This window comes from Dendropsophus ebraccatus, chromosome 3 (genome assembly GCF_027789765.1).
Source record: "Dendropsophus ebraccatus isolate aDenEbr1 chromosome 3, aDenEbr1.pat, whole genome shotgun sequence".
NCBI lineage: Eukaryota > Metazoa > Chordata > Amphibia > Anura > Hylidae > Dendropsophus > Dendropsophus ebraccatus.
The window spans coordinates 201,009,690-201,023,344 of NC_091456.1; the positions used below are offsets into that span (position 1 = coordinate 201,009,690).

General features: G+C 61.9%; 1 protein-coding gene across 1 annotated transcript in view; it reads right to left on the minus strand.

Annotated features, from left to right (window-relative positions):
• Positions 1-13,655, minus strand: part of TLN1 (talin 1) — a 124,296-nt gene that overhangs the window by 14,157 nt on the left and 96,484 nt on the right. Inside the window, exons 22-29 of the mRNA XM_069963679.1 lie at positions 12,817-12,936; positions 11,287-11,484; positions 10,110-10,249; positions 8,817-8,910; positions 7,859-7,948; positions 1,941-2,063; positions 1,699-1,842; positions 1,457-1,618 (exon numbers count right to left, since the gene is read on the minus strand). Of these exons, the coding sequence (XP_069819780.1) occupies positions 1,457-1,618; positions 1,699-1,842; positions 1,941-2,063; positions 7,859-7,948; positions 8,817-8,910; positions 10,110-10,249; positions 11,287-11,484; positions 12,817-12,936 (1,071 nt within the window). The remainder of the gene's footprint in view (positions 1-1,456; positions 1,619-1,698; positions 1,843-1,940; positions 2,064-7,858; positions 7,949-8,816; positions 8,911-10,109; positions 10,250-11,286; positions 11,485-12,816; positions 12,937-13,655) is intronic.

Sequence of the window (13,655 nt, forward strand, 5' to 3'; positions counted from 1 at the left end):
ACTCACCACCACCTCCAACCAGGCAGGAGGACCCCCCCGCCCAGCACTCCCCACCACCTCCCATCAGGCAGGAGGACCCCCCCTCCAGCACTCACCACCACCTCCCGCCAGGCAGGAGGACCCCCCCGCCCCAGCACTCCCCACCACCTCCCGCCAGGCAGGAGGACCCCCCCCCCAGCACTCCCCACCACCTCCCATCAGGCAGGAGGACCCCCCCCCCCAGCACTCACCACCACCTCCAACCAGGCAGGAGGACCCCCCCCCCCAGCACTCCCCACCACCTCCAACCAGGCAGGAGGACCCCCCCCCCCCCAGCACTCCCCACCACCTCCAACCAGGCAGGAGGACCCCCCCCCCCCAGCACTCACCACCACCTCCCACCAGGCAGGAGGGCTCCATCCAGCACTCACCACCACCTCCCACCAGGCAGGAGGGCTCCATCCAGCACTCACCACCACCTCCCACCAGGCAGGAGGACCCCCCCCCCCCTAGCACTCCCCACCACCTCCCATCAGGCAGGAGGACTCCATCCAGCACTCACCACCACCTCCAACCAGGCAGGAGGACCCCCCCTCCAGCACTCACCACCACCTCCCATCAGGCAGGAGGACCCCCCCCCCCCAGCACTCCCCACCACCTCCAACCAGGCAGGAGGACCCCCCCCCCCCCCAGCACTCCCCACCACCTCCCATCAGGCAGGAGGGCTCCATCCAGCACTCACCACCACCTCCCACCAGGCAGGAGGACCCCCCCCCCAGCACTCCCCACCACCTCCCATCAGGCAGGAGGACTCCATCCAGCACTCACCACCACCTCCAACCAGGCAGGAGAACACCCCCTCCCCCAGCACTCCCCAACACCTCCCACCAGGCAGGAGGACCCCCCCCCAGCACTCCCCACCACCTCCAACCAGGCAGGAGGACCCCCCCCCAGCACTCCCCACCACCTCCCACCAGGCAGGAGGACACTATCCAGCACTCACCACCACCTCCCACCAGGCAGGACACTATCCAGCACTCACCACCACCTCCCACCAGGCAGGACTCCATCCAGCACTCACCACCACCTCCCACCAGGCAGGAGGACACTATCCAGCACTCACCACCACCTCCCACCAGGCAGGACTCCATCCCGCACTCACCACCACCTCCCACCAGGCAGGAGGACACTATCCAGCACTCACCACCACCTCCCACCAGGCAGGAGGACACTATCCAGCACTCACCACCACCTCCCACCAGGCAGGACTCCATCCAGCACTCACCACCACCTCCCACCAGGCAGGACTCCATCCAGCACTCACCACCACCTCCCACCAGGCAGGACTCCATCCAGCACTCACCACCACCTCCCACCAGGCAGGACTCCATCCAGCACTCACCACCACCTCCCACCAGGCAGGACTCCATCCAGCACTCACCACCACCTCCCACCAGGCAGTATGTTATGGTTGTACCTTGATGGTCTTCACCAGGTTGGCCGTGCTGTTTGCCACCTCCTTGGCGGATTGTACAAACTGCCTCTTGGCGACAGGGTTGGAGGTGTGAGTAGATGCCAGGCGGCAGGCGTTACACAGGGCAGATGTGTGTTTGGCCACTATGGTGGCAGCTGACAGCACCTATAGATGGAGAACACAACATGATGCATGATGGGAGGCACAGAGCACTCCTGGTCCCTTACCAGCACGGAGCTGCGTACCTGTGACTGTGTGCAAGCCGGGTCTCCTAGGTTCTGACACGCCATGTGAATAGCCTGGTTAGCTCTGGCAAACTGGGTGGGATCCACAAGACCCTGCTGACCGGCATGGCTGCTGGGGTCCGATACTCCAACAAGGTAGGCGGCCTGAGGAGGAGAGCATTGCTGAGAGGGTGTGCGAGAGTGTACGGAGGGTGGTATGCAGGTCATACTACTGATGGAGACCACCAGGCTGGACCACCTACCTGAGCCGCTGCCTCCGTCAGACCACACAGAGCCTTGGAGGCCGTACTGACCGAGTCACCAAATTCCGGTAAATTACTGGTCTTGGCATGCTGCGAAATCCCGGCCATCGACTCACCCAGAATCTACAAGGAAAGACGAAACCTCATAAACCGGAGACTATGATACAGAGAACTGATGATAGGGGTCTCCCAGGGCATAATGGAGGCCTCTAAGAGGATAACGGAGGCTGGGGGAAGAGTGCGGAGGCCTCGAAGGGGATAACGGAGGCTGGGGAAGAGTGCGGAGGCCTCGAAGGGGATAACGGAGGCTGGGGAAGAGTGCGGAGGCCTCTAAGGGGATAACGGAGGCTGGAAGAAGAGTGCGGAGGCCTCTAAGGGGATAACGGAGGCTGGAAGAAGAGTGCGGAGGCCTCTAAGGGGATAACGGAGGCTGGGGGAAGAGTGCAGAGGCCTCTAAGGGGATAACGGAGGCTGGGGGAAGAGTGCGGAGGCCTCTAAGGGGATAACGGAGGCTGGGGAAGAGTGCAGAGGCCTCTAAGGGGATAACGGAGGCTGGGAGAAGAGTGCGGAGGCCTCTAAGGGGATAACGGAGGCTGGGGAAGAGTGCAGAGGCCTCTAAGGGGATAACGGAGGCTGGGGAAGAGTGCAGAGGCCTCTAAGGGGATAATGGAGGCTGGGGAAGAGTGCTGAGGCCTCTAAGGGGATAACGGAGGCTGGGAGAAGAGTGCGGAGGCCTCTAAGGGGATAACGGAGGCTGGGGGAAGAGTGCAGAGGCCTCTAAGGGATAACGGAGGCTGGGGGAAGAGTGCGGAGGCCTCTAAGGGGATAGCGGAGGCCTCTAAGGGGATAACGGAGGCCTCGAATGGGATAACGGAGGCTGGGGGAAGAGTGCGGAGGCCTCTAAGGGGATAACGGAGGCTGGGAGAAGAGTGCGGAGGCCTCTAAGGGGATAACATAGGCTGGGGAAGAGTGCGGAGGCCTCTAAGGGGATAACGGAGGCTGGGAGAAGAGTGCGGAGGCCTCTAAGGGGATAACGGAGGCTGGGAGAAGAGTGCGGAGGCCTCTAAGGGATAACGGAGGCTGGGGAAGAGTGCAGAGGCCTCTAAGGGGATAACGGAGGCTGGGGGAAGAGTGCGGAGGCCTCTAAGGGATAACGGAGGCTGGGAGAAGAGTGCGGAGGCCTCTAAGGGATAACGGAGGCTGGGGAAGAGTGCGGAGGCCTCTAAGGGATAACGGAGGCTGGGGGAAGAGTGCGGAGGCCTCTAAGGGGATAACGGAGGCCTCGAATGGGATAACGGAGGCCTCGAAGGGGATAACGGAGGCTGGGGAAGAGTGCGGAGGCCTCTAAGGGGATAACGGAGGCTGGGAGAAGAGTGCGGAGGCCTCTAAGGGGATAACGGAGGCTGGGAGAAGAGTGCGGAGGCCTCTAAGGGGATAACGGAGGCTGGGAGAAGAGTGCGGAGGCCTCTAAGGGGATAACGGAGGCTGGGAGAAGAGTGCGGAGGTCTCTAAGGGATAATGGAGGCTGGGGGAAGAGTGCGGAGGCCTCTAAGGGGATAACGGAGGCTGGGAGAAGAGTGCGGAGGCCTCTAAGGGGATAACGGAGGCTGGGAGAAGAGTGCGGAGGCCTCTAAGGAGATAACGGAGGCTGGGGAAGAGTGCAGAGGCCTCTAAGGGAATAACGGAGGCTGGGAAAGAGTGCGGAGGCCTCTAAGGGATAACGGAGGCTGGGGGAAGAGTGCGGAGGCCTCTAAGGGATAACGGAGGCTGGGGGAAGAGTGCGGAGGCCTCTAAGGGGATAGCGGAGGCCTCGAATGGGATAACGGAGGCTGGGGGAAGAGTGCGGAGGCCTCTAAGGGGATAACGGAGGCTGGGGAAGAGTGCTGAGGCCTCTAAGGGGATAACGGAGGCTGGGAGAAGAGTGCGGAGGCCTCTAAGGGGATAACGTAGGCTGGGGAAGAGTGCGGAGGCCTCTAAGGGGATAACGGAGGCTGGGAGAAGAGTGCGGAGGCCTCTAAGGGGATAACGGAGGCTGGGAGAAGAGTGCGGAGGCCTCTAAGGGGATAACGGAGGCTGGGGGAAGAGTGCGGAGGCCTCTAAGGGGATAACGGAGGCTGGGAGAAGAGTGCGGAGGTCTCTAAGGGATAATGGAGGCTGGGGGAAGAGTGCGGAGGCCTCTAAGGGGATAACGGAGGCTGGGGGAAGAGTGCGGAGGCCTCTAAGGGGATAACGGAGGCTGGGAGACTATGGATGATGGAGGTCTCGGGGGGGGGGGGGGGGGGGCTGTCTGTGGATTTCGGATGTCCCAGGGGTGCCCGGCCATCGACTCGCCCAGAATCTACAAGGAAAGACGAAACCTCATAAACCGGAGACTATGATATGGAGAACTGATGATAGGGGTCTCCCAGGGCATAATGGAGGCCTCTAAGGGGATAACGGAGGCTGGAAGAAAAGTGTGGAGGCCTCTAAGGGGATAACGGAGGCTGGAAGAAAAGTGTGGAGGCCTCTAAGGGGATAACGGAGGCTGGAAGAAAAGTGTGGAGGCCTCTAAGGGGATAACGGAGGCTGGAAGAAAAGTGTGGAGGCCTCTAAGGGGATAACGGAGGCTGGAAGAAAAGTGTGGAGGCCTCTAAGGGGATAACGGAGGCTGGGGGAAGAGTGCGGAGGCCTCTAACGGGATAACGGAGGCTGGGGGAAGAGTTCGGAGGCCTCTAAGGGGATAACGGAGGCTGGAAGAAAACTGCGGAGGCCTCTAAGGGGATAACGGAGGCTGGGGAAAGAGTGCGGAGGCTTCTAAGGGGATAACGGTGGCTGGAAGAAAAGTGCGGAGGCCTCTAAGGGGATAACGGAGGCTGGGGAAAGAGTGCGGAGGCCTCTAAGGGGATAATGGAGGCTGGGGGAAGAGTGCGGAGGCCTCTAAGGGGATAACGGAGGCTGGGGGAAGAGTGCGGAGGACTCTAAGGGGATAACGGAGGCTGGGGGAAGAGTGCGGAGGCCTCTAAAGGGATAACGGAGGCTGGGGAAAGAGTGCGGAGGCCTCTAACGGGATAACGGAGGCCTCTAAGGGGATAACGGAGGCTGGGGAAGAGTTCGGAGGCCTCTAAGGGGATAACGGAGGCTGGGGAAGAGTTCGGAGGCCTCTAAGGGGATAACGGAGGCTGGGGAAAGAGTGCGGAGGCCTCTAACGGGATAACGGAGGCTGGGGGAAGAGTGCGGAGGCCTCTAACGGGATAACGGAGGCTGGGGGAAGAGTGCGGAGGCCTCTAAGGGGATAACGGTGGCTGGGGGAAGAGTGCGGAGGCCTCTAAGGGGATAACGGAGGCTGGGAAAGAGTGCGGAGGCCTCTAAGGGAATAACGGAGGCTGGGAGAAGAGTGCGGAGGCCTCTAAGGGGATAACGGAGGCTGGGGGAAGAGTGCAGAGGCCTCTAAGGGGATAACGGAGGCTGGGAGAAGAGTGCGAAGGCCTCTAAGGGGATAACGGAGGCTGGGGAAGAGTGCAGAGGCCTCTAAGGGGATAATGGAGGCTGGGGAAGAGTGCTGAGGCCTCTAAGGGGATAACGGAGGCTGGGAGAAGAGTGCGGAGGCCTCTAAGGGATAACGGAGGCTGGGGGAAGAGTGCGGAGGCCTCTAAGGGGATAGCGGAGGCCTCTAAGGGGATAACGGAGGCTGGGAGAAGAGTGCGGAGGCCTCTAAGGGGATAACGGAGGCTGGGGAAGAGTGCAGAGGCCTCTAAGGGGATAACGGAGGCTGGGAAGAGTGCGGAGGCCTCTAAGGGATAACGGAGGCTGGGAGAAAGAGTGCGGAGGCCTCTAAGGGGATAACGGAGGCTGGGAGAAAGAGTGCGGAGGCCTCTAAGGGAAATAACGGAGGTGGGGGAAGAGTGCGGAGGCCTCTAATGGGGATAGTGGGAGGCCTCTAAGGGGATAACGGAGGCTGGGAGAAGAGTGCGGAGGCCTCTAAGGGGATAACGGAGGCTGGGGAAGAGTGCAGAGGCCTCTAAGGGGATAACGGAGGCTGGGGGAAGAGTGCGGAGGCCTCTAAGGGGATAACGGAGGCTGGGAGAAAGCGTGCGAAGGCCTCTAAGGGGATAACGAGGCTGGGAGAAGAGTGCGAAGGCCTCTAAGGGGATAACGGAGGCTGGGGAAGAGTGCAGAGGCCTCTAAGGGATAACGGAGGCTGGGGAAGAGTGCAGAGGCCTCTAAGGGGATAATGGAGGCTGGGGAAGAGTGCTGAGGCCTCTAAGGGGATAACGGAGGCTGGGAGAAGAGTGCGGAGGCCTCTAAGGGATAACGGAGGCTGGGGGAAGAGTGCGGAGGCCTCTAAGGGGATAACGGAGGCTGGAAGAAAAGTGCGGAGGCCTCTAAGGGGATAGCGGAGGCCTCTAAGGGGATAACGGAGGCTGGGAGAAGAGTGCGGAGGCCTCTAAGGGGATAACGGAGGCTGGGAGAAGAGTGCGGAGGCCTCTAAGGGGATAACGGAGGCTGGGAGAAGAGTGCGGAGGCCTCTAAGGGGATAACGGAGGCTGGGAGAAGAGTGCGGAGGCCTCTAAGGGGATAACGGAGGCTGGGAAAGAGTGCGGAGGCCTCTAAGGGGATAACGGAGGCTGGGAGAAGAGTGCGGAGGCCTCTAAGGGGATAACGGAGGCTGGGAAAGAGTGCGGAGGCCTCTAAGGGAATAACGGAGGCTGGGAAAGAGTGCGGAGGCCTCTAAGGGGATAACGGAGGCTGGGGGAAGAGTGCAGAGGCCTCTAAGGGGATAACGGAGGCTGGGAGAAGAGTGCGAAGGCCTCTAAGGGGATAACGGAGGCTGGGGAAGAGTGCAGAGGCCTCTAAGGGGATAATGGAGGCTGGGGAAGAGTGCTGAGGCCTCTAAGGGGATAACGGAGGCTGGGAGAAGAGTGCGGAGGCCTCTAAGGGATAACGGAGGCTGGGGGAAGAGTGCGGAGGCCTCTAAGGGGATAGCGGAGGCCTCTAAGGGGATAACGGAGGCTGGGAGAAGAGTGCGGAGGCCTCTAAGGGGATAACGGAGGCTGGGGAAGAGTGCAGAGGCCTCTAAGGGGATAACGGAGGCTGGGAAAGAGTGCGGAGGCCTCTAAGGGATAACGGAGGCTGGGGAAGAGTGCAGAGGCCTCTAAGGGGATAACGGAGGCTGGGAGAAGAGTGCGGAGGCCTCTAAGGGATAACGGAGGCTGGGGGAAGAGTGCGGAGGCCTCTAAGGGGATAGCGGAGGCCTCTAAGGGGATAACGGAGGCTGGGAGAAGAGTGCGGAGGCCTCTAAGGGGATAACGGAGGCTGGGGAAGAGTGCAGAGGCCTCTAAGGGGATAACGGTGGCTGGGGGAAGAGTGCGGAGGCCTCTAAGGGGATAACGGAGGCTGGGAGAAGAGTGCGAAGGCCTCTAAGGGGATAACGGAGGCTGGGAGAAGAGTGCGAAGGCCTCTAAGGGGATAACGGAGGCTGGGGAAGAGTGCAGAGGCCTCTAAGGGGATAATGGAGGCTGGGGAAGAGTGCTGAGGCCTCTAAGGGGATAACGGAGGCTGGGAGAAGAGTGCGGAGGCCTCTAAGGGGATAACGGAGGCTGGGGAAGAGTGCAGAGGCCTCTAAGGGGATAACGGTGGCTGGGGGAAGAGTGCGGAGGCCTCTAAGGGGATAACGGAGGCTGGGAGAAGAGTGCGGAGGCCTCTAAGGGGATAGCGGAGGCCTCTAAGGGGATAACGGAGGCTGGGAGAAGAGTGCGGAGGCCTCTAAGGGGATAACGGAGGCTGGGAGAAGAGTGCGGAGGCCTCTAAGGGGATAACGGAGGCTGGGGGAAGAGTGCGGAGGCCTCTAAGGGGATAACGGAGGCTGGGAGACTGTGGATGATGGAGGTCTCAGGGGGGGCTGTCTGTGGATTTCGGATGTCCCAGGGGTGAGAGGTCACCTTGGAGTTCTCCATGACGCTGTCCAGGCAGTGGAAGTAGGACTGGTCGCTGACCGGCTCGGTGGGGTTCTGCAGAAGCTCTCGCACCGTCTACAATCACAGAAATGTAACATGTGACCTCATCACCAGAGCCCATCCACAGCGCACCCCGCATGCAGAGCATCGCCACACCACTCACCTCCCGCAGAGCATCGCCACACCACTCACCTCCCGCAGAGCATCGTCACACCACTCACCTCCAGCTCCCGCAGAGCATTGTCACACCACTCACCTCCAACTCCCGCAGAGCATTGTCACACCACTCACCTCCAGCTCCCGCAGAGCATCGTCACATCACTCACCTCCCGCAGAGCATTGTCACACCACTCACCTCCCGCAGAGCATCGTCACATCACTCACCTCCCGCGGAGCATCGTCACATCACTCACCTCCCGCGGAGCATTGTCACACCACTCACCTCCAACTCCTGCAGAGCATTGTCACACCACTCACCTCCAGCTCCCGCAGAGCATCGTCACATCACTCACCTCCCGCAGAGCATTGTCACACCACTCACCTCCAGCTCCCGCAGAGCATCGTCACATCACTCACCTCCCGCGGAGCATTGTCACACCACTCACCTCCAGCTCCCGCAGAGCATTGTCACATCACTCACCTCCCGCGGAGCATTGTCACACCACTCACCTCCAGCTCCCGCAGAGCATTGTCACATCACTCACCTCCCGCAGAGCATTGTCACACCACTCACCTCCAGCTCCCGCAGAGCATCGTCACACCACTCACCTCCAGCTCCCGCAGAGCATTGTCACACCACTCACCTCCAGCTCCCGCAGAGCATTGTCACACCACTCACCTCCAGCTCCCGCAGAGCATTGTCACACCACTCACCTCCAGCTCCCGCAGAGCATTGTCACACCACTCACCTCCAGCTCCCGCAGAGCATTGTCACACCACTCACCTCCAGCTCCCGCAGAGCATTGTCACACTCCTTCTGTCCCGGGGCTTGCTGGGTGCACACAGTGATGAGTTGGTTGATGCTGTCCGTCACCGCCCTGATAACACACAGGTAATGGTCACCCATACATATATACAGGGGAGGGGAGCAGGTATATACTGTATATACACAGGGGGAGGGGAGCAGGTATATACAGTATATACACAAGGTGAGGGGAGCAGGTATATACACATACACAGGGGGAGGGGAGCAGGTATATACAGTATATACACAGAGAGGGGGAGCAGGTATATACAGTATATACACAGAGAGGGGGAGCAGGTATATACACATAGACAGAGAGGGGAAGCAGGTATAGTATATACACATACACAGGGGGAGGGGAGCAGGTATATACTGTATATACACAGGGGGAGGGGAGCAGGTATATACAGTATATACACAAGGTGAGGGGAGCAGGTATATACACATACACAGGGGGAGGGGAGCAGGTATATACAGTATATACACAGAGAGGGGGAGCAGGTATATACAGTATATACACAGAGAGGGGGAGCAGGTATATACACATAGACAGAGAGGGGAAGCAGGTATAGTATATACACATACACAGGGGGAGGGGAGCAGGTATATACAGTATATACACATAGACAGGGGGAGGGGAGCAGGTATATACAGTATATACACATAGACAGAGAGGGGGAGCAGGTATAGTATATACACATAGACATGGGGAGGGGAGCAGGTATATACAGTATATACACAGAGAGGGGGAGCAGGTATATACAGTATATACACAGAGAGGGGGAGCAGGTATATACAGTATATACACATAAACAGAGAGGGGAAGCAGGTATAGTATATACACATAGACAGGGGGAGGGGAGCAGGTATATACAGTATATACACAGGGGGAGGGGAGCAGGTATATACAGTATATACACAGGGGGAGGGGAGCAGGTATATACAGTATATACACAGGGGAGGGGAGCAGGTATATACAGTATATACACAGGGGGGAGGGGAGCAGGTATATACAGTATATACCCAGGGGGAGGGGAGCAGGTATATACAGTATATACACAGGGGGAGGGGAGCAGGTATATACAGTATATACACAGGGGGAGGGGAGCAGGTATATACAGTATATACACAGGGGGAGGGGAGCAGGTATATACAGTATATACACAGGGGGAGGGGAGCAGGTATATACAGTATATACACAGGGGGAGGGGAGCAGGTATATACAGTATATAGACACACACAGGCATATACAGTATATACAGCGGCAGGTACCTGGCAGCGGCAGCTAGCTGGCTCTTGAGGTTGGGGGCGGCAGGGTCAGCGGACAGCGCTTTAGCTGCCAGTAGTAACTTGCTGGAGGAGAGGGAGATGCTCTTCAGATTGGAGACCACCTGGGCCTGGTCCTCCTTATTCTGCAGAGGAAAGTCACCGACCAATGAGGAGATCAAGAGGTGTCAGCCTACCCCCCCCCCCACCAGGACCATCCCATCCCCCGGACCAACCTCCATCCCCTCCCCCCCAGGACCATCCCATCCCCCGGACCAACCTCCATCCCCTCCCCACCAGGACCAACCTCCACCCCCTCCCCCCCAGGACCATCCTCCACCCCCTCCCCCCCAGGACCATCCTCCACCCCCTCCCCCCCAGGACCATCCTCCATCCCCTCCCCACCAGGACCATCCCATCCCCCGGACCAACCTCCACCCCTCCCCCACGGGACCATCCTTCACACCCCCCCCCTCCCCCACGGGACCATCCTCCACACCCCCCCCCCTCGGGACCATCCTCCACACACCCCCCCCTCGGGACCATCCTCCACACACCCCCCCCCTCCCCCACGGGACCATCCTCCACACCCCCCCCTCCCCCACGGGACCATCCGTCACACCCCCCACCCCTCCCCCACGGGACCATCCTCCACACACCCCCCCCCCCTCCGGGGGGACCATCCTCCACACACCCCCCCCCCCTCCCCCACGGGAACCATCCTCCACACCCCCCCCCCCCCCCTCGGGACCATCTTCCACAACCCCCCCCCCCCTCCCCGACGGGACCATCCTCCACACCCCTCCATCCCCCTGGACCAGCCCCCCGGGACCATCCTCCACACACCCCCTCTCCCCCCCAGGACCATCCTCCCCCCCCTCCCCCCCAGGACCATCCCATCCTCCACCCCCTCCCCCCCAGGCCATCCCCCCCACCAGGACCATCCTCCACACCCCCACTCACCCCCGGGACCATCCTCCACACCACTCCATCCCCCAGGACCATCCCTCCCCCCCCCCGGGACCATCCTCCACACACACCCCTCCCCCCCAGGACCATCCCCCCCACCAGGACCATCCTCCACACCCCCCTCCCCCACACCCCCCCGGGACCATCCTCCACACACCCCTCCCTCCCCCAGGACCATCCCTCACCCCCCGGGGACCATTCCCCACCCCCTCACCTGAGTCTGTCCGGCCATGTCCACTCCTGCCTGGAGGAACTCATTGAAGTCCTGCCCATACTTCCCGGAGGCCTTGGCCAGATCCTGCGGGGTGCCCCGGGACGCCTGCACCAGCTCGTTGGCCGACTGGTTGAGTCCGGCAGCCGCCTGGTTGAGATGACTCTGAGCCTCCTGGAAGTTCTTCTTGCTGGGAGGGAACTGAAATAAGAAGATGGGGACAAATCATGGGGGAGGGACTGACCACAAGACAAGGGCGGGACTGACCATGAGGGCGGGGGGGGGCAGGACAGACCACAAGACCAGGGCGGGGGGCGGGACTGACCACGAGGGCGGGGGGCGGGACTGACCACGAGGACAGGGGGGGGCGGGACTGACCACAAGACCAGGGCGGGGGGGGCGGTACTGACCACGAGGGCGGGGGCGGGACTGACCACGAGGACAGGGTGGGGCGGGACTGACCACGAGGGCGGGGGGCGGGACTGACCACTAGGGCAGGGGGCGGGACTGACCACTAGGGCAGGGGGCGGGACTGACCACTAGGGCAGGGGGCGGGACTGACCACTAGGGCAGGGGGCGGGACTGACCAAAAGACGAGGGCGGGGGGGGGGGCGGGACTGACCACGAGGGCGGGGGCGGGACTGACCACGAGGGCGGGGGCGGGACTGACCACGAGGGCGGGGGCGGGACTGACCACGAGGGCGGGGGGGCAGGACTGACCACGAGGGCGGGACTCACCACGAAGGCGGGGGGCGGGACTCACCACGAGGGCGGGGGGGGGGCGGCACTCACCACGAGGGCGGGGGGGGGGCGGCACTCACCACGAGGGCGGGGGGGGGCGGCACTCACCACGAGGGCGGGGGGGGGGGGGCGGCACTCACCACGAGGGCGGGGGGGGGGCGGCACTCACCACGAGGGCGGGGGGGGGCGGCACTCACCACGAGGGCGGGGGGGGGGGGGCGGCACTCACCACGAGGGCGGGACTCACCACGAGGGCGGGGGGGCGGGACTCACCACGAGGGCGGGGGGGGCGGGACTCACCACGAGGGCGGGGGGGCGGGACTCACCACGAGGGCGCGGGGGGCGGGACTCACGAGGGCGGGGGGGCGGGACTCACGAGGGCGGGGGGGCGGGACTCACCACGAGGGCGGGGGGCGGGACTCACCACGAGGGCGGGGGGGGCGGGACTGACCACAAGGGCGGGACTCACCACAAGGGCGGGGGGGGGGGCGGGACTCACCACAAGGGCGGGACTCACCACAAGGGCGGGGGGGGCGGGGACTCACCACAAGGGCGGGGGGGGCGGGACTCACCACAAGGGCGGGGGGGGGGGGCGGGACTCACCACGAGGGCGGGGGGGCGGGACTCACCACGAGGGCGGGGGGGCGGGACTCACCACGAGGGCGGGGGGCGGGACTCACCACGAGGGCGGGGGTAACTGACCACAAGGGCGGGACTGACCACAAGGGCAGGGGGGAACTGACCACGAGGGTGAGGGCGGGACTGGGAGGCACGGTGAGGGGAGGTACTTACGGAGGTGGCCAGGAGCTTCTTGCTGGCCTCACCAATACTCTTTATTGCGGCGTCCACGTCTCTCTGTCCGGGCAGACAGTTCACACATCGGCTCAGGGCCTGGGACACCGCCTTTGCCACCTGCAGGGAACACAGCATGACCAAGAGTCTACAATAAGGAAACAGGACCCCACTGACCCACCAGGGACCACACTACACGTGTGGAGAGCAGTTACCGGCCCCACTGACCCACCAGGGACCATACTACACATGTGGAGAGCAGTTACCGGCCCCACTGACCCACCAGGGACCATACTACACATGTGGAGAGCAGTTACCGGCCCCACTGACCCACCAGGGACCACACTAGACATGTGGAGAGCACTCCCTGGCCCCACTGACCCACCAGGGACCACACTACACATATGGAGAGCAGCCACAGGACCCCACCGACCCACCAGGGACCATACTACACATATGGAGAGCAGCCACAGGACCCCACTGACCCACCAGGTACCACACTACACATATGGAGAGCAGCCACAGGACCCCACCGACCCACCAGGGACCATACTACACATATGGAGAGCAGCCACAGGACCCCACTGACCCACCAGGGACCACACTACACATATGGAGAGCAGCCACAGGACCCCACTGACCCACCAGGGACCATACTACACATATGGAGAGCAGCCACGGGACCACACTACACATATGGAGAGCAGCCACAGGACCCCACCGACCCACCAGGGACCATACTACACATATGGAGAGCAGCCACAGGACCCCACTGACCCACCAGGGACCATACTACACATATGGAGAGCAGCCACAGGACCCCACTGACCCACCAGGGA